Raw genomic sequence first — 18,809 nt, forward strand, 5'->3', positions numbered from 1 at the left:
AACTAGCCGACGCTCCTTAATTGCTTCAGCACCTTCCAGTGACCACCAAGGGACTGCCTTACACCTCGGGCACGCAGAAGAGCAAGGGATCACATTTTCTTCCGCAGAAACTATTGTGCTAGTCACCTGCTCAACCAACAAATCGACGTTACCACGTGGGGGAGATTCAGTGGTGACAGCAGAGGTGAAAGTTCTCCAGTCTGCCTTGTTCAAAGCCCATCTGGGCAGGCGACCGAGTGTCTGATGCTGGGGCAGTGACAGGAAGATGGGGAAGTGGTCACTACCACACAGGTCATCATGTGCTCTCCAGTGGATAGATGCGAGAAGTCCTGGGCTGCAAATTGATAAATCAATGGCCAAATAACTACCATGAGCCACACTGAAAAGTGTGGCAGCCCCAGTATTTAAGAGGCAGAGGTCGAATTGTGACAGTGAAGTTTCGACATTCTGCCTTGGCCAGTAAGCACGGTACCACCCCAAAAAAATGGGCATTAAAATCTCCCAGAAGTAGGAAAGGTTTAGGGAGTTGATCAATCGGTGCAGCTAATACATTCAGGGGTAGTGCACCATCTGGAGGAAGATATACATTGCAGACAGTTATTCCCTGCGTCGTCCTTATTCTGACAGCCACAGCTTCAAGACAGGTTTGAAGGGGCACATGTTCACTACCGACCGAGTTTAGGTGATAAACATAAACTCCACTTGACACTCAATTATAGTCACTACGGTTCCTGTAATATTCCCTACAGCCACGGAGGGCAGGGGTCCGCATTGCTAGGAACCAGGTTTCCCGGAGGACAATGCAGATAGCAGGTGTAAAGCTTAACAGTTGCCGCAGCTCAGCCAGGAGGGGAAAAAACTGCCGCAATTCCACTGGAGGGTGATGATATGAGACTGGGACATGACACATTCGATGAGGCTGTTTGCGTCTCAGTCACCTGCTGCCACCGATTTATTGCCTGAGCAGTCTATATCCTTTGTGTCGGCGTGTCTGGCAAGACCTAGGTCCTCAGCGGACGCCAAAATCTCCATCCCATCCTCAGCCGCAGAGCTTGTAGGTAGCGGTGGTGTAGGTGCCATCGCAAATTCCTTGGTCTTCGTGGTTTTCATTTTGGATTTCTCTCGCTGCTCCTTGGGTTTCCCTGGATGGAAGGACTTCACTGGCTCAATCTCTGGGACTGAGGATGAGCGTGAAGCTCTACAACCAGCTGCTTTTGGGCTCTTCAGCCACTGGCAGGGGTTGTCTTTCCCACTAGAAGAAACCTGGGAGGGAGTGACCCAAGGGACCCCTTCCTAGCGAGAGAAGCCGGCTTAGAAGTGGGGACGGACATCCCCAACATTTGCTCCCGAAAGGGGTGGTGCAGGAGGAACAGGGAGGGAAGTGCTCCCCACCATCAAGGGGGCAGGTGTAGTCTTCCGGCTCTGAGGGGTGACCTGGATTGGCGGAGCTGATGGTGCCACAACTGCTGTAGTGGCAGCTTAAGATGATGTCATATGCACAGGATGAAGGCATTCAAATTTTCACTTAGCCTCAGTGTAGGTCAGTCAGTCCAGGGTCTTGTACTCCATGATTTTCCTTTCTTTCTGGAGAGTCCTGGAGTCAGGCGAGCAAGGCAAATGGTGCTCTCCGCAGTTGACACAGATGGGAGGCGGAGCACAGGGAGTATTGAGATGTGATGGGTGTTCGCAATCTCGGCATGTGACGCTGGAAGTACAGCGGGAAGACATATGGCCCTACTTCCAGCACTTAAAGCACCGCATCGGGGGAGGGATATAGGGCTTTACATCACACCAGTAGACCATCACCTTGACCTTCTCGGGCAATGTATCACCCTCAAAGGCCAAGATGAAGGCACCGGTGGCAACCTGATTATCCTTCTGACCCCGGTGGACACGCTGGACGAAATGTACACCTCACTGCTCTGAATTGGCACGCAGCTCATCCTCGGACTGCATAAGAAGGTCTCTGTGAAATATGATACCCTGGACCATATTTAAGCTCTTATGCTGTGTGATGGATATAGAAACATCCCCTAGCTTGTCACAAGCGAGTAACTCCCAAGACTGTGCAGAGGATGCTGTTTTGATCAAGACTGACCCAGATCTCATTTTGGACAAACCCTCCACACCCCCTAACTTGTCCCCTAAATGCTCAACAAAAAACTGAGGCTTCATCATCAAGAAAGATTCCTCATCAGCTCTCTAACATACAAGGTACCGTGGCGAATAAGATCCGCAGCCGTCCTTAGCCTGACGATCCTCCCATGGAGTGGCCAGGGAGGGGAACGATTTGGGATCATACTTCTGTATGTTGAATTGAGCTCGTGATTGCTTAGAGACTGCTGGTGTTTCACCATTGACGGATTACGCTTCATCGCATGTCATCCGTCCTGATGCCACTCACTCCGACCAAAGGCCCTTCCCATGGGCGCCACCCAGACGCAGCAAAGGCCACCTGGCAGGTTGGCCATTCCGGGGAGTCCCGATGCCCCACGGGGATGGGCATCTATCCCTTGGCATACGTGGGGAGTTAACGGCGCAGGCATCAGCAGAGCGATCCCTGTGTTGTCAGGGGCTACAACCAACAGGGTACATGGTGGCCCCACCACACGCACTGGCTACCGTGCTGGATATAAGGTGCAAAGAAGTCCATGGTCATCGTCAAGGCAGAAATCGACACTGCTTAGTGCATGGTGGAAAATACACCCCGGAAGGTGTCCTCGCCCAAGAGCTGGAAAATGGACAGGACTGCAATGCGACAACAAGAAAGTAGGCTAAAAATCTCAATGCACAATGGACAAGATGCACCTTGTAAGGTGCCCTTCCCCAATTGGCTCGCTCTTTGGGAAAATTTTGAAGAACAGAGGTCAAACCCTCGAGGGCATCATCACACAAAGGCCGAAACATGTGGAACTCCTTTTAGTCACCTCGTACGACAGGCAGGAATACCTCGGGCCTATTCTAACCCCTGGACCCATAGGGGATGGTTGTTGAGTGCCAGCCTTCAAAGACTCACTGCTACGGAGTGCAGAAGCTAGAGGATCACTTTCCACGAGATCTACAGAGGCATCGGCATTCTCCCTCTGTCGGTCTGCAGCATCCAGGGCAGAAAAATGGTTGGCAATGCACACCGGTGACACTGAAGTTGGCTGGGTGAGGGTATCACATGTCAAAACCACTAAAGAAGATCGTTGAGTCGGGGAAGGAGAAGACCATTCGTTTTAGTTTGATTTCTTAGAGCCTTTGCGAGTGGCAGATGACAGTTCAGATGTTCGTTGGCTGGAGGGACATAAAGTCTTTGAAGAGGTATTCCTTCTGTCCTTGCCGGCCAGCCGGTTGTGTAGCACGTGACTTCACCCCATGAGGTGAAAGTCTGCTGGCTTGTTGCACAGTTGGAGGAAGAGGAGACTGAGATCTACTGTGACACTGGATGACTTTACAACCATGGTGCTGAATTTGAGGTTGCATATCTGCTATGTCCATTGTGGAGCGAGATGTAGCAAGAACAGCACTGTAAGTGCCAGATGTTAAATTCATGGTTTCCGACTAGCCAACAACTTGAGTGACGGGGTATGGCACTTTCTCCTTCACTTGGATCTCCTGGATGGCCCACTCATTGAGATACATGGGACAATATCAGGAGGAGGCTGCGTGGTTGCCATTGCAATTGATACAGCAGGGAGGAAGATGGAGACAATCGCCCTCATTAGCATCCCAACCACCGGTTACACATATGACCAGGTGTCGACAGGACATTTGAGTTTCGTAACAATGTCACTGGTAGCAGTGCATTGGGTCTGACAGTAATAACTTCATAGCCTGCTTTGATCTTTGATGGAATCATTACTCTATGAAATGCGAGAAAAAGAGTTCATGTGGGCACTAAAGATGCAGCTACCTTTTTCGTCACCCGATGGGTTGGAATGACACTCCAATGAGAGAGGTACACTTGAATTTCTGCCTCAGTCAGAGCATCTAGCGACCCTAGTGTAAATAACAGCATGCAAGGACTTCAGCATTCGATGCGCCTCAACATGAACAAGATAGCCATTAAGGAGCAAAGCTGCAAGCAACTGTTATGCTTAAGAATCAGTGTAGTCTCCAAAAGCAAAATGCCATTGTGCAAACAACAGAAGGATTTCACAGGGCCAGCAATTTGATCAACACTTTTCTCAATAAGAAATGGACTTACTGTTGCAAAGGAATGGCCTCCTTCAGCAACTGTGGGGCAGCTGGGAGGGTCTTTGAATCATTGGCCTCATTCTGTTTATATTTAGTAGTCACAGACAATGATGAAGGTGATTGGCTCATTTAGAGACTATCACCCATTATCGCCAGGATCTTTGTTGGTATGCTCCTTCCAACTGAGGGTACCCACTCAGAGTGGGGTGCATCTGACTTACGTGATTGTTCACACCTCAGGTGACACCTCCCAAACATCTGACAGAGGGACAAATTGGCAATTTGCAAAAGTAACAGCTGAAGCAGTCGCCCCTCCCTTGGACCTGCCCTGTACCAGGAGGTACGTGGGAACCCTACCTGTAAACCGGGAGTTGGGAATGAAGCATTACCCAATCACCTATTACGCGTCATACGTGTTGGCCAGCCTTCAGTAGCACACAGGGAGGAAGAAGAAGAAGAGAAAAAAAAGAGGAAATTCAAACACCAAATTGGAGGAAGAATAGGAGAAGGGGGAAAGAAGAAAGAAAAAACATGGAGAGACTGTTCCAATGTCAGGCTACTGAAAATACAGAACACATTCCCAAGAACATCCCAGACATGTTCCCAAAGGAAGGGGAAAAAGAATAACAAGAGGCTAGACATGCAGCATGGAAGGGGAAAGGTGCTACAAAAGCTTGGGCCCCATGGTAGCCAAGCACGAACCCACCTAAGGGTGACAAGCCCCTTGGGGGGCCAAAGAAAAAGTCACAAAGCATTAAGTCAGGTGACTAGGGTGAGGGAGGGGCAAAGGAACAGAGCCTCATCATCTTCACCAATACACTCAATCCAGGGATGCAGAAGTTAGTCATTCAGGTAGCAACAAACATTTATGCTCCAATGGAGGACGAGTAAGGGGGGTGCATCTGGTTGGAAGATTTAATTCTCGGAATCAGCAGTTACTTGTGGTTTTGTAGTAATGTATGAGGTACCTGTGACAGACACTTCCACAGAAGAAAAATAGTCTATACAGCTTTGTCCACAACACTGCACAGGTAACTTTAACCTTCAGCACATCTCAATATGCGCAACAATTTCATGAGGATTATCAGTACCACACTCTCATATTTGCTGATTAATTGTTACAGATAAATGGAAGGTTGCTTCAGCTCTGAGATGAAATGTTGATCCTGTAGCTTTGTCACCATTTTGTCAAGGTAATGACAACTGGTGGACACAAAGCATCAATCATATTTGTGTATGTGATATTTTGTAAAATACAGAACTTTGAAAATGAATGACTTACTTATAGAAACACTGTATTTTAGGTGTTTAGCTGCCTCATCTGTACTTGTTTTACATAATTTAAAGCTCGTTAACTTTACTGAGTCGGCTAACGCAACATCTGGGCAGTTGTTACTGGAAAACAGATTTTCCTTCTGCATGATATTAGTCTTGTCAAATATGTACTTGCATATCCACTTCGGTATGCTATATCTCATGAACAGATTGAATTGTACAAAGAGAAGGTAGAAAACAAAATTTGTGTACTTAAAACTCAAAAACTGGGAAGTAGATCAGGAAAAGACATTCATATGTTTAAGGTACCCTTTACTTTATGAACTGCTGTTCATTTTTCTGGTAATAGGGAGATGGAGGAAAAAAGTGTAAAGTGTAGTTGATAATGTCTTCAGCTACACTAATTCTTGTTAATCTCTTTTTTGGCTTCCAATGCTCTAGACCTCTGCACTCCCTTTGCACAATTTTTTCCCCTCATTTTGTGAAGTTGTCGACAAATTTCATATCTGGCCTTTGTTTGACTTTTGAAGAAACAGAACACTAATTTTTCCATTTGTATTTCATTAACTTTAGTATTTTACATTTCATCTTCCACACTATGTCAACTTCCAGTTTTACTACACATTGCATCCCTCTCCATTGCATCCGTATCTTCAAACTATGTTCTGAGTGAGATCTCTTGATTCCATTTTCTTCCTATGTAAATGTTGTACCTTCACTTTCTTATTTTCCCAACAGCTACAGCAAAAATCACTCCCCACAATGATTGCTGTTTCCTAAGTATTTAGATCATGTTGGCTTCTACGTTCATTACACTTACCCGAAGTGTGTTGAGTTCATATCCACTGACAGCATCTCACCAGATGGAGAAACAGGCGAATGACGGACCATTTCTTTAACTTTTTTAAGGACATTCTCTCTTGCTTCTTCCTCTGTTGCCCCTTCTCCTGACACTAAATAAAGAAATACGGAATAGTTTAATAAACAGCATACTATGTAAGTAGAAGTAATAACAACTAGTTACAAAAAATATTATGACATAAGTACACCATGAAAGAATGTTAAGAGTATTATCACAGACACACACAGAGCCAGTAAAAAATGAACTTTGTGGTGAAACATACAACTGATGTATTCCATTATGAAACAGAGGAACTGAAGTTTTCCATGGTATCTAGTAGGAATCATGGGATAAGGCCAGATCTGGAGAGAATGAAGGGAATTAGAGAATGCCTAGAACCAAAAATTGTAAAACACTATCTTTCTAAGGGTTGTCAGATTTTCCCGTCACTATATACAAGGTCAACCTAAGAACAATCCTAGACAATTGTCACGTTAAAGCAAAGGTCTAAGTGGTTACGGAAGGAAGGGACTTTGGAGACTTTTCAAAACACTAAGTAACCTCTAGTAAACACTCCAATATTAAAACATCCCGTAATGAATGAAGCATTTAAATTAGCTACAGATGCTTCTAAACACGGTATAACATGAGAACTATTTTCAAGGTGAATGGTATCCTGAGATAGACAAACATAAAACCATTGCATTCCGAGTAAAAGTTCAAATAAACATGATATCAACTATACTGCAACTGAAAAAGAACTGCTGGCTATTGTATGCAGCATACAAAAATTTCAATTGTTGATTTGGTGCTCTGAAATAACCATAGATACAGATCATTAAACGTTAGCATTCCTTGTGGAAAGTAGGTTATTGCATAGCCAATTAATGCGATGGGTATTGTTTCCTTAGGGATACCAAATACAAATCGTGTACATAAAGGGTTTACAAAATAAGTGCTGGATGCATTGTCACAACTGTCATTTTGCATGAACAAAATAACTAGAACAGGAGGACCAGCCATTATTTTATCAATACATTTTCTACCTCTAAGTTATACCAATGATTAAGTGTGGAGGTTAGCCTTAAGGATAAAAGAAGACCTGAAGGCAGATGAATATTTTAGAGGTAAGCTACATCGATGTAACCAAATACAATTACTGTCAGATGAAAAATTTCTACAGACACTAGGCAAAGATGTTTTATTATGGAAATTAACAAAAGATACAGAAAATGATTTAATATGCTTTATCCATAAAGGATATGTACATTTTGGAATACATAAGTGATTTCAACATATAAATAAACTTTATTATTTCAAAAATTTAAGCAGAAGAGTGTTAAGAACATGGCATGTTGGTCAAACAGTTTAAGAAGATAACATGAATGTATCACATAAACTGTACATTATAATATTGAAGGCTTTACACGATTTAACTAACAGATTTGTTGGTCAATTGCCTGAAGGTAGAAGATCAGCGATTTATGTTTTGTCCTTGTTGAATTCTGGTCTAAATATGTAAAACTACACCCAATTAAACAAGCAAATATGATTATTGTAATAAACTGTTTGAAAGAATACTTTTCTGATACATGGAAACCTCGTCGGTTGTTAACAGATAAGTAATAGATCTTAAGTAATAGTTTTAAGCAATTTCTAGCACGGGAAGGTGTCAAACATATGAGTATTTCCTCAATCCAACCCTCATGGATGAGTAACAAAACAGATAAAGCGACTGTGTAGAACATATTGTTCTGAGAAACATATCACTTAGTCTCAGATGACTCACAAACGAACTACCAGACATGCCTACAGGATTATCCCCTGTCAATGTTATTGAGGAACAAGTGTTAAAATCATTTGAATGGCCACTTATAAAGACAGAATCACATGAAATACATAAAATATATATAAAAAACAAAGATGCTGTAACTTACCGACAGAATCACATGAATTACATAAAAAACAAAGATGCTGTAACTTACCAAACGAGAAAGCACTGTTAGATAGACACAATAAAAAACACACAAACACACACACAAATTTCAAGCTTTCGCAACCCAAGGTTGCTTCATCAGGAAAGAGGGAAGGAGAGGGAAAGACGAAAGGATGTGGGTTATAAGGGAGAGGGTAAGGAGTCATTCCAATCCCGGGAGCGGAAAGACTTAACTTAGGGGAAAAAAGGACAGGTATACACTCGCACGCGCGCACACACACACACACACACACACACACACACACACACACACACACACACACACACATATATCCATTCGCATGTGCGGATGGATATATGTGTGTGTGCGTGTGAGTGTATTCTTGTCCTTTTTTCCCCCTAAGGTAAGTCTTTCCGCTCCTGGGATTGGAATAACTCCTTACCCTCTCCCTTAAAACCCATATCCTTTCGTCTTTCCCTCTCCTTCCCTCTTTCCTGATGAAGCAACCTTGGGTTGCGAAAGCTTGAAATTTGTGTGTGTGTTTGTGTGTTTTTTACTGTGTCTAACAGCACTTTCTCATTTGGTAAGTTATAGCATCTTTGTTTTTTATATATACTTTTCCCACGTGGAATGTTTCCCTCTATTATATTCGAATTACATAAAATGGTAGACAACAGTCTACACAAACACACAGAAGCTAAAGAAACACAATGAACACATTTAATATAGATGAACTAGTACTGTTTAAGGGTTATCATCATAGTTCAGATAATAATAATAAAAAAAAAAAGAGAGACTAGTAATTTTTCCAAGACACTGAGGACCATTTAAAATAGTCAATATATCACATCCAAAAGCAGTATTTATGACTGAACCTAAAGCAGGGCAAGAGAAAAGACTTACAATATTAACAACATTAAGAAATTTAAATCCCCACGAGAATTTGCACACTTTGCAAATTCAATGGCAGTCACAGTTAATCACTTTGTTACTCCATACTTAGTTTCTCCACGAAACAATTTCTTCGACTACCCTATTGTCTGCAATCTACATCCATCTCTTACTGTCCTACCCTAAAGCATGAAAATAAGAAGAAAAGTACATTATTTAAGTATAAAGGACATACATTAGTAGATAAAGTTTACAAGCTTTGAATAAAGTAAACTGCTTTTGTATGCTTTGTATGTGTGATTTTGTACCTTTCCTCTTCTCTTATGAATAATGGTTGCGTTTTAGGTAATATAACATGTGAAGTATGTACTGCACGCCACTAAGTACAGAGGTACTTATGCTTTCCTCATTGTAAGTTAAGAAGAATTACAGCATCTGACGAATTGAATGAACAGTGTGATGTACAGAATACTGATTGAGAGTAAATCGAAGAAACACAAAAGTAATTAGAAGCAGCAGAAATGAGCACAGTGAGAAACAACATCAGGATTGGTGATCACGAAGTATATGAAGGTAGGGAATTCTGCTTTCTAGGCAACAAAATAGCTCATGATTGATGGAGGACATAAAAAGCAGATTAGCACTGGCAAAAAGGGCATCCCTGAACACAGCAAGACTACTAGTATCAAACATAGGCCTTAATTTAAGGACGAAATTTCTGATTATGTACATTTGGAGCATTGCATTGCATTGCATGATAGTGAAACGTGGACTGTGGGGGTTGGGTTGGGTTGTTTGCGGAAGGAGACCAGACAACGAGGTCATCAGTCTCATCGGATTTGGGAAGGACGGGGAAGGAAGTCGGCCGTGCCCTTCGAAAGGAACCATCCCGGCATTTACCTGGAGCGGGAAACCTAAATCAGGTTGGCCGGACGCGGGATTGAACCGTCATCCTCCCGAATGCGAGTCCAGTGTCTATACCACTGCGCCACCTTGCTCAGTCATGGACTGTGGGAAAAGTAAAAGAAGAGAACCAATGCATTTGAGATATGGTGCTACATAAGTATGTTGATAATTAAGTGGACTGGTAAGGAACAAGGTGGTCATCTGGAGAATTGGCAAGGAAAGGGATATGTGGAAAACACTGACAAGAAGAAGGGATGGGAGTAGAAGGTAAAAACTATAAAGGAAAACAAAGATTGGAATACATCTGGAAAAAATTGAGGGCAAAGATTGCAAGTGCTGCTCTGAGAGGTTGGCACAGGAGAGAAATTCATAGTGTGCCATCTGACAGGGTTGACAAGTGCTAAAATATAGTAAGAGACTATCGAGTTGCAGACTGATGACTGAAAACTAGTTACTACTGAAAGAGAGTTGCCCAACCTACTGGCTCCACATTGGGGTGTAGTCTGGATCAGTTGGGGCTTTTACAAGTATCACTGAGACATGTTCGCTCAGTAGAGTATGACACACACACTTCATTCTATAGCATCTCACTGATGAACCCATCAAGGAGGGTATCTTTCTTACCTTTCATTTCATTCTTCTACAACAGGAGTACCAATTCTATCTTCCCTCTATTCATATATATTTTTAATTACTGCTACCAGTCACAAACTTTGTCAACTATTGTATTACTTATTTATTTAGCAACATGTTTTGAAGGTTATACCTCATCTTCAGGCTGAATGGCATTACAAGAACAACTTTACAATAAGGTCCTACTGATGTTACATAGTCATTTCGTAAATGCTGTGGTCACCTTTGTTCTTCTGGCGTGGCAGTCTCACTGTGATGCATTGAGGTGTTTCCATTGCCGTGGCTCTCTTGGTCACTGTTCACAAATTGTCACTAACATAGCAGTAACTTGGAAACACAATCGCAAACAGTTCTGTAGTGCAGTGGACAAGATGGCGGTCCAATGCACTACAGAACTGTTTGTGATCATGTTTCAAAGTTACTGCCATGTTCGTGACAATTTGTGAACAGTGACCAAGAGAGCCACGGAAATGGAAACACCTCAACACATCACAACGAGACTGCCACGCCAGAAGAACGAAGATGACCACAGCATTTACGAAAAGACTATGTAACATCAGTAAGACTTTATTGTAAAGTTGTTTTTGTAATGCCATTTAGCCTGAAGGTGAGGTATAGTCCTCGAAACATGTCGCTAAATAAATAAGTAATACAATAGTTGACATAGTTTGTGACTGGTAGCGGTAATTTAAAAAAACCTTTACATATTTCTTGAGACAGTCACAGTCAAAAATTAGTCAAAATGGCTTCAAATTCACATTGTGGTAACTACAACCTGTTTTCACAGGTAAAGTTGAGAGATGTTACAAGTAATCCACAGTAGCAGACAAAGACATACTGGCACAGACAGTATTTTTTTGTGTGGTAAGCTAAAGGATCATTTGTATTGTGATCTAAAATACATTTGAGTGATGTCACATAAACGGGGAGCAGGAGGTGGGGGACAGAGGCAGGGGAGTAAAGGAAGGAAGCAAACATTATTCATAAAGGGGACTGTGATACGGTAACAGCTCAGTGAAAATTAAATAGTGTAACATTCATGTTTGGCTGCAGTAGATGGAATTAGTGTTGTCACCAGCATGAGTGTCGTGTGCTATTAACTTGTTTAACAAATCAGAAGTGAAATTAGTGTAAAAGACGCACACTGTCTCTGATAAGAGTAAGCTATTGCATAAAGGATTTGTGAAAGTATAAGACAATTGTAATAGTTATGGATATATTATGTCTTTTAGTGTAATGTGGAAAAATTTAAGAGATATTAGGTGGAGGAGTCTTTCCCTATCAATATGGAGAACATTAAATATACTGTAAGAGCAAACTTGAAATTATTCTCAACAGAATTTGAGAAGAAACTGTGGTGTGATGTGCTGTACATTCAGAATAACATGTTACACTTCTTCCTCTCAAGCCAATGGAAGCCGTTCATGTAAAAATGTTGTTTGTACAGTATTTAAGTAAACTTTGGTGCTGTTTTGGAGGCACAGAACAAGAGGTGCTGCCGACAATCAACACCCGAAAACAGTTGAAAGAAGCTTAAGAGAAATTTCATTCCATTCTATTCTGTTCTAAGAACCTATTTGGAGATGGCAATCTGTTCTATCGATTCACAAGAATCTGTACACCCACTGTGGTAAATGTTGATATATATTGGAGATGAAATACAGCAAACAGTTACTGGAAGATGTTTACATCATTTAGTAGCTTGAAAAGTTCAAAGCTCTCTTCCAGCCCTCGACCCTCTGTAGATGAAGATAGCAAGAATTGGTGGCACTGCTTAGCAGGCCCACTACATCAAGAAACTTGAATGAAGGTGACCGTACAAGACAATAATTAAGGTATATCATGGATAGTATCAGAGTGACATGTCTTCTTGGCTCAGTCCAGCTGCAGACAGTGATGCTACATCCCATGACAATGAACAAAGCTTAACTGAATACTCCCAAAGGACAAATACATGAAAAACACAGAAGCAAACAACAGATACAAATAAATGTGTCAGTTGTGTAAACAAATGCAATGAAGTACCAAAATTCAGTATCCCATGTTAATATTGTTCTCTACATGTTGAAAAGTGAATATTTCATATTTTCTTGCTATGCTTGTACTAGAGTGCCAATGATCTTTACAGACTGTCGCTCTCCCTCTGCAGCTACCTCAAAAAAACAAAACACCTCATTTCTACAATTTCCACACGTTAATGTCATATTAATTCAAGCTAAGGCAGAATAAAAGCACTATTTGCATGAGAATATAATCCACCAGTTTTAAGCTATGATGTTTAAACCGAATTTCATTACCTACACAGCATTAATACATATTTTTATTTGATAAATACACTTACCCGTGGTACCATTCACATTTAGCCTACAGACTTTCTGGGCTGCCCTAGCAGCATTCATCCTGCAACAAAAAACATACTTCATCAAAAAAAATTGTGGTACTTTGAATGAAATTTATAAGTAAACATTAGAACTTCAATATCCAGTTGGTGCCTACATAGCTCAAGAGGTACAGAGTAACACCACAAGAGGTCACCAGCACTCAGACACATCACTCGCCAGGTGCCTTCCAGTATCAAGCGGCAATCTCCAGATGGCACTTGCTAATGACGACTATCTGCTGCTGCCCCACCATGTTCACCGTGCATATCAAATCTATCGGCCGATAGTGTTGCTAGTGCCTTTGAGAGCACTGTCAACCACGGGTTACTTCACTTCTAAGAAATACAGGCACAGATGGAGATGTTCTCAACGGGCACAAAAGACAATGCACACCTGACACTCATTCAATTCCCGATATTCATTTACAGAGCTCAGTCCCCATCACACAGTTACTGAGTACATTTCCTGCAATTCCGTTATAGATTACAATTCAGTTACAGATTACAGTTTCAGCAGTTCCATTACAAAGCTACTACTGTTCCAGTTCTTCTACAGACAGTTTTTAAGTCCTTACGGCGACTACTGTTCCGACATAGCAGTTGCTACTGATAAAGCAATAGGAGCAGTTAACTATAAGTGTCTAGGTTATTTTCAGTCCAAGTAACTATTAAAAACTGCCAGAGACAGCAAAGTTATTTGGACCCTAAATTTTATCAGGAATGGGATATCAGATGCCACACAGCAAACTACATTTACTGTAAAATATCCACATTAATAAATGATTTATGCTTTCAAATCGTGTTGCCATGTTTATGTTCTAGCACCACCGTGTCACAGCATTATGTGTTTCAATTTTGATAGTGCGCATATACTGCCACATTACAGAGAATAGGAGTAACTTAATTTTCTGCTACCGTGAATGTTTGGACAGAACTGAGAGCAACATTCAATTACAACACCACAACACTAGTCAACAGATGCATATCTTACTAACAGTTTGAAAATCAAACAACGGAAAATCCAGGACGGACTGTAACAATATGATGAAAGGAAAGTTGCTACTCAACATATAGTGGAGATGCTGAGTCACAGATGGGCACAACAAAAAGACTGTCACAAGTAAGCTCTCAGCCAACAAGGGCTTCACACACACACACACACACACACACGAACTGCAGTCTCTGGCCAAGCTACGTCTGCGTTTCCGCGCACGCACGTGTGTGTGTGTGTGTGTGTGTGTGTGCGTGTGTGTGGCATCTATTTTCGTTTCGACGAAGGCCTTGCTGGCTGAAAGCTTATTTGTGAAAGTCTTTTTGTTGTGCCTATTTGCCTCTCAGCATCTCCACTATGTGGCGAGTGACAACTTTCCTTTCATAGTATTGTAATAGTTTGAAAAAGTTATTAGTGCAAGGGTTGAAATTTAACTGTTTCTGGCAGGTTTTAATGTTGAGACCGACACAAACAATTGGAGAAGCACCTGATACACATGTTTTTTTTTTTTTGTTTTTTTTTTTTATTCTTTGCTCATCTTTTCTGGTATTTTGGCACTGCCTTATAGTTTAAGGTAGAAAGTTAACATTTTTGGGCACTTTTACAGGATTTTCACTCCTCTGAAGTTATTCTTTGTAAACAAAAAAGTTAATAATTTCAGATAAAAATATGCAAGTATAAGTTACTTTGGTGTCTACCTAAAATTTCCAAATTTATATTACTTAAAATTTGGCTCTTTTGTTAAAACTATACAATATACCATCATCATCATCGTCGTCGTCCCTTTGCAAAGAAACTCTATTTCTTGTAGCAACACAAGTATCTGTTGGATGATTAAGAAGGGGAAAGAGACTGAAGTCTCATGAAGCTATTGCAGCTATTAAATTTAGGAAGAGAGCTTAAACAATACCATTGCCATCTAGCATGACAAACTGTATCTGCAATAAGAGCAGCTCAAGCAGCAATGAAGAACAGTATGGATGTGGGAGGAAATTAGTCAAAAGCTGAGCCAATGAAGAACAGTATGGATGTGGGAGGAAATTAGTCAAAAGCTGAGCCAATAATGTTCATAATGAAATTTACCCATTCCCAAAGTCTGTCATGGTGTCAAGATAGAGCCAGTTGTGTGTATTATGCATGCATTTGGCAGTTTATAGAAGGCGGTTGTAAGAAAAGGAGTTAGCAAGCCCAGTCTTGCTACTGTCTGCCACAGGAAGAGGAGTGGTGCCGACCAACTACCCTTACACAGTGATGCTCCATATCTGTGCTCTGTGCTTCACAGCAAGTATTTACAAAAGCGTACGTAATAGAGACAGACAGGTGATTCTGCGGAGAATTGGAGAGGAAGGGAATAAGTGGAAAACACTGATAAGAAGAAGGGACAGGATGATAGGACATCTGTCAAGACATGAGAGAATAACTTCCATGGTACTAGAGGGAGCTGTATACAGGGCAAAAACTGTAGAGGAAGACAGAGATTGGAATACATCCAGCAAATAATTGAGGACATAGGTTGAAAGTGCTACTCAGAGATGAAGGGGTTGCTCAGGAGAGGAAATCGTGATGGGCCACATCAAACTAGTCAGAAGACTGATGACAAAAGAAGTCCAAGAGTTTGAATAAAAAATATCTGTAGTCTGTGTTGTATGAAAACTACAATGAAATAATGTTTAATTAGCACATATATCTTCAAATATTTGTAATAAAGTGAACACACACAAGGAAAAACAACCATGACCACTGCTCCTCACTGGACACTTTTTAATTATTACTACCAGTTTACATTCTTCACTTCCAACCATGAAGAGTCCTCATATTCAGGGATTAAACAGATTTACTTCGCATCTTGATTGCATCAATTTTTAAAATGACCAGTTTTGATTTAACAAGAACCGTCCTTGGATTTGATTGTATTAGTCATAAGAGTAGCCCCTGATTGTTCAGTTGCAAGAGTAGCCCAACCAAATATCAGCAAATTTTACCTGCCTTTTAGCATGTAAATTATGCTGATAGTTGGATGGGTTACTCTTGTAACTGACACAATCTGATCTGAGGATGGTTCATGTTCAACTAAAACTGGCCATCTCAAAAAATTAATACAATCAAGATGGATAACAAACCTGTTTTGAGTGACTGCCTGCTTTATCTCCATGGTCATAATGTCACAATGGTTCAACCAATCACTTTCATAACCCATAATAGAACTAATCCAAGTTTTGTCCTATTAATTTCCTGGGTAGTTCACAATTATGTATCCTCATATCCTGGTAAAGACTCAACTCCATGGCACTTTTACATATGTCATCTTTTGTGAGTACTAACGGGAAAAAAATATCTTGATACTGTGGCTGAAGAACATAAGCATTTGTGTACTAGAGCATTACAAAGCACCAGACAGAATGCATGCTTACTACTAAAGAATCTTGCTGCACCTGGAAATGCCAAATCTAAAAGCAGGACTGAAACAATAGCTGAAACAGAAGACAAATAAGAAATACCGTATGGTGAAAAAAGGGCACGGCTATATCCCAGCAGATCAAAAATGGCACAACTCCTGAAAATGTCAATAGCTTTCTGCAGAACCATAACTTCACATCTAAAAGCTGGAAACAAAGTGGCTTAATAACAGTTACGAAGTTAAGGGTTGACTTCTAGCCGAGACATAGAATAATGGAAAACCTATAAGGCCCAAAAATATTGCAATAAAGTATTTTTTTATTCTGGAGAACAGTAAATATTCCTGTGACATGGACTCTTCTGTAACAAAGAGGCACCACGAGCAACTAAGTGTCAAAAGATCACATACAGTTCAAAATGTTACTACCATATTTATAAGCAGTGCCAAAATGCCATGTCTGAGAATTAGACTTGTTGAGTTGTTGTTCTTTATAGTAAAACTGAATCCAGGTGTGGGGGGGGGGGGGGGGGGGGGCAGGGAGGGGCACGCATGCTTGCTATCAGGACAAGAAGCTGAGCAGATATTAAAATGTTCAGTCCAAATACTGAAATGCAACCCTTTGAATTGGTGAAATTTTGAGAAAAATGCCTCACAAGTTCTGCCAAAAACCACTGTACAGAAATCAGAGATATGATATACAATATCAAAGGAAACTGATGCATCTTCACATCTTCTCCATTCACCAAAACAATCATCTCCCTCTTATGCACAAGTGGGCCACAGCTCATTGGAAGAAAAGATTCAGACTAACAATTCAAAGACTCTAGGCTCCCACACAGATGAATTATTATGAACAAATTTTTACCAAGCAAGAATGACCAAATTGTTTTTTTTTTTTTCTATACCAGGGTACATACTAGCAACTTGTTTCTGTATAAATACATAAAAATGGAGGTACCGTAATTTTAATCAAGCAAGGTCTAAAATCTATTAATAAGTTTCATCATCAATGCAGAAAGTGACTGAGCTAGCATTCACTGAAGTCTGTGAGGCAAATACAGCTGTAGCATGTATTTATCACTCCCCAAATGGAAATTTTGAGTCCTTCCTAAATAAGCTGGAGTACGTGCAGGTATGTTTAACTTAAAAAGGGACAGAACAACGATAGAATCACAAAAACTGCTGTCACTGCCTTGGATCAGATATTTGTGAAAACAAGCTGCACCGCAAAATTTATAAAGTACAAAACTTACTGATCATGAAGCTCAAGATTTCACTTCTCCAAAAGTACTTGCTGCCCACCCAGAACTACAGAAGAACTGTAACAGCACGACATTTCAACACATAATATAGAAACACTAACTTCCCTATTACCAGGAGAAAGGTGGGGACAGAACAACGATAGAATCACAAAAACTGCTGTCACTGCCTTGGATCAGATATTTGTGAAAACAAGCTGCACCGCAAAATTTATAAAGTACAAAACTTACTGATCATGAAGCTCAAGATTTCACTTCTCCAAAAGTACTTGCTGCCCACCCAGAACTACAGAAGAACTGTAACAGCACGACATTTCAACACATAATATAGAAACACTAACTTCCCTATTACCAGGAGAAAGGTGGGAAGAAGTTTTACAAACAGATGATATCAACAAAAAGTTTGATAAATTCTCTAGCTTCTTCAGAGATTACTTTGTAATTGCATTCCCCATCATAATGCACGTAATAAGAGGCACAATCCCAAAAGCAAAGAGATGGACAACAACAGATATCTAAATCTCAAGTGCGAGGAAGAGAGAACTGCTTAGATACAGGAAAAACCGTAACACATCTCCCATTCTCAACAACTATATTCAGAAACACATTTTAATGCACTAAAGTTCTGCACCATGCAAAAAATGGCCAATGGTAGGTTCATAACAGAGTTAGCAAATAAAAGCCAAGCAATATGGAAAGTAATACAGAAGAAAGCAAACATCACTGAACAATGAGAACAACAGTGTAACTGATCCCAACACATCACAAATCTTTTCAGGTGTTATTATGCAGACATTTAGTAATCAGTGACAAAACAGATACCAGGAAGAAACAGAAGACAAAGTGTAGTCTTGTTCCACTTCAATCTATGTTTGCAGAACAACTCCAGATGAAATCAACTGAGTTGCATCAGCTCTTAGGAAAATTTCATCAGGAATTGATAGTATTCCAGAATGCATCATAAAGCAATGTATTACAAACATTTCACTTCAGATGTAGTCAATTCAGCTTTTCAGACAGGCACATTTTCAGAAGCCAGCTTCAGTTGCCAGATACTGCAGTCTCCTGTGTGTGTGTGTGTGTGTGTGTGTGTGTGTGTGTGTGTGTGTGACAAAG

The 18,809-nt window shown here is 40.9% G+C and overlaps 1 protein-coding gene across 3 annotated transcripts in view; it reads right to left on the bottom strand.

Moving 5' to 3' along the window:
• LOC124607100 (RISC-loading complex subunit tarbp2-like) overlaps positions 1–18,809 on the bottom strand; it is a 126,997-nt gene that overhangs the window by 105,834 nt on the left and 2,354 nt on the right. For all 3 annotated transcript variants that reach the window (XM_047139294.1, XM_047139296.1, XM_047139295.1), the window contains exons 2-3: positions 13,007–13,065; positions 6,278–6,410 (exon numbers count right to left, since the gene is read on the bottom strand). In XM_047139294.1, coding sequence (XP_046995250.1) covers positions 6,278–6,410; positions 13,007–13,064 — 191 coding nt within the window. In that variant the 5' untranslated portion in view covers position 13,065. The remainder of the gene's footprint in view (positions 1–6,277; positions 6,411–13,006; positions 13,066–18,809) is intronic.

Source organism: Schistocerca americana, chromosome 3 (genome assembly GCF_021461395.2).
Source record: "Schistocerca americana isolate TAMUIC-IGC-003095 chromosome 3, iqSchAmer2.1, whole genome shotgun sequence".
Classification (NCBI taxonomy): Eukaryota; Metazoa; Arthropoda; class Insecta; order Orthoptera; family Acrididae; genus Schistocerca; species Schistocerca americana.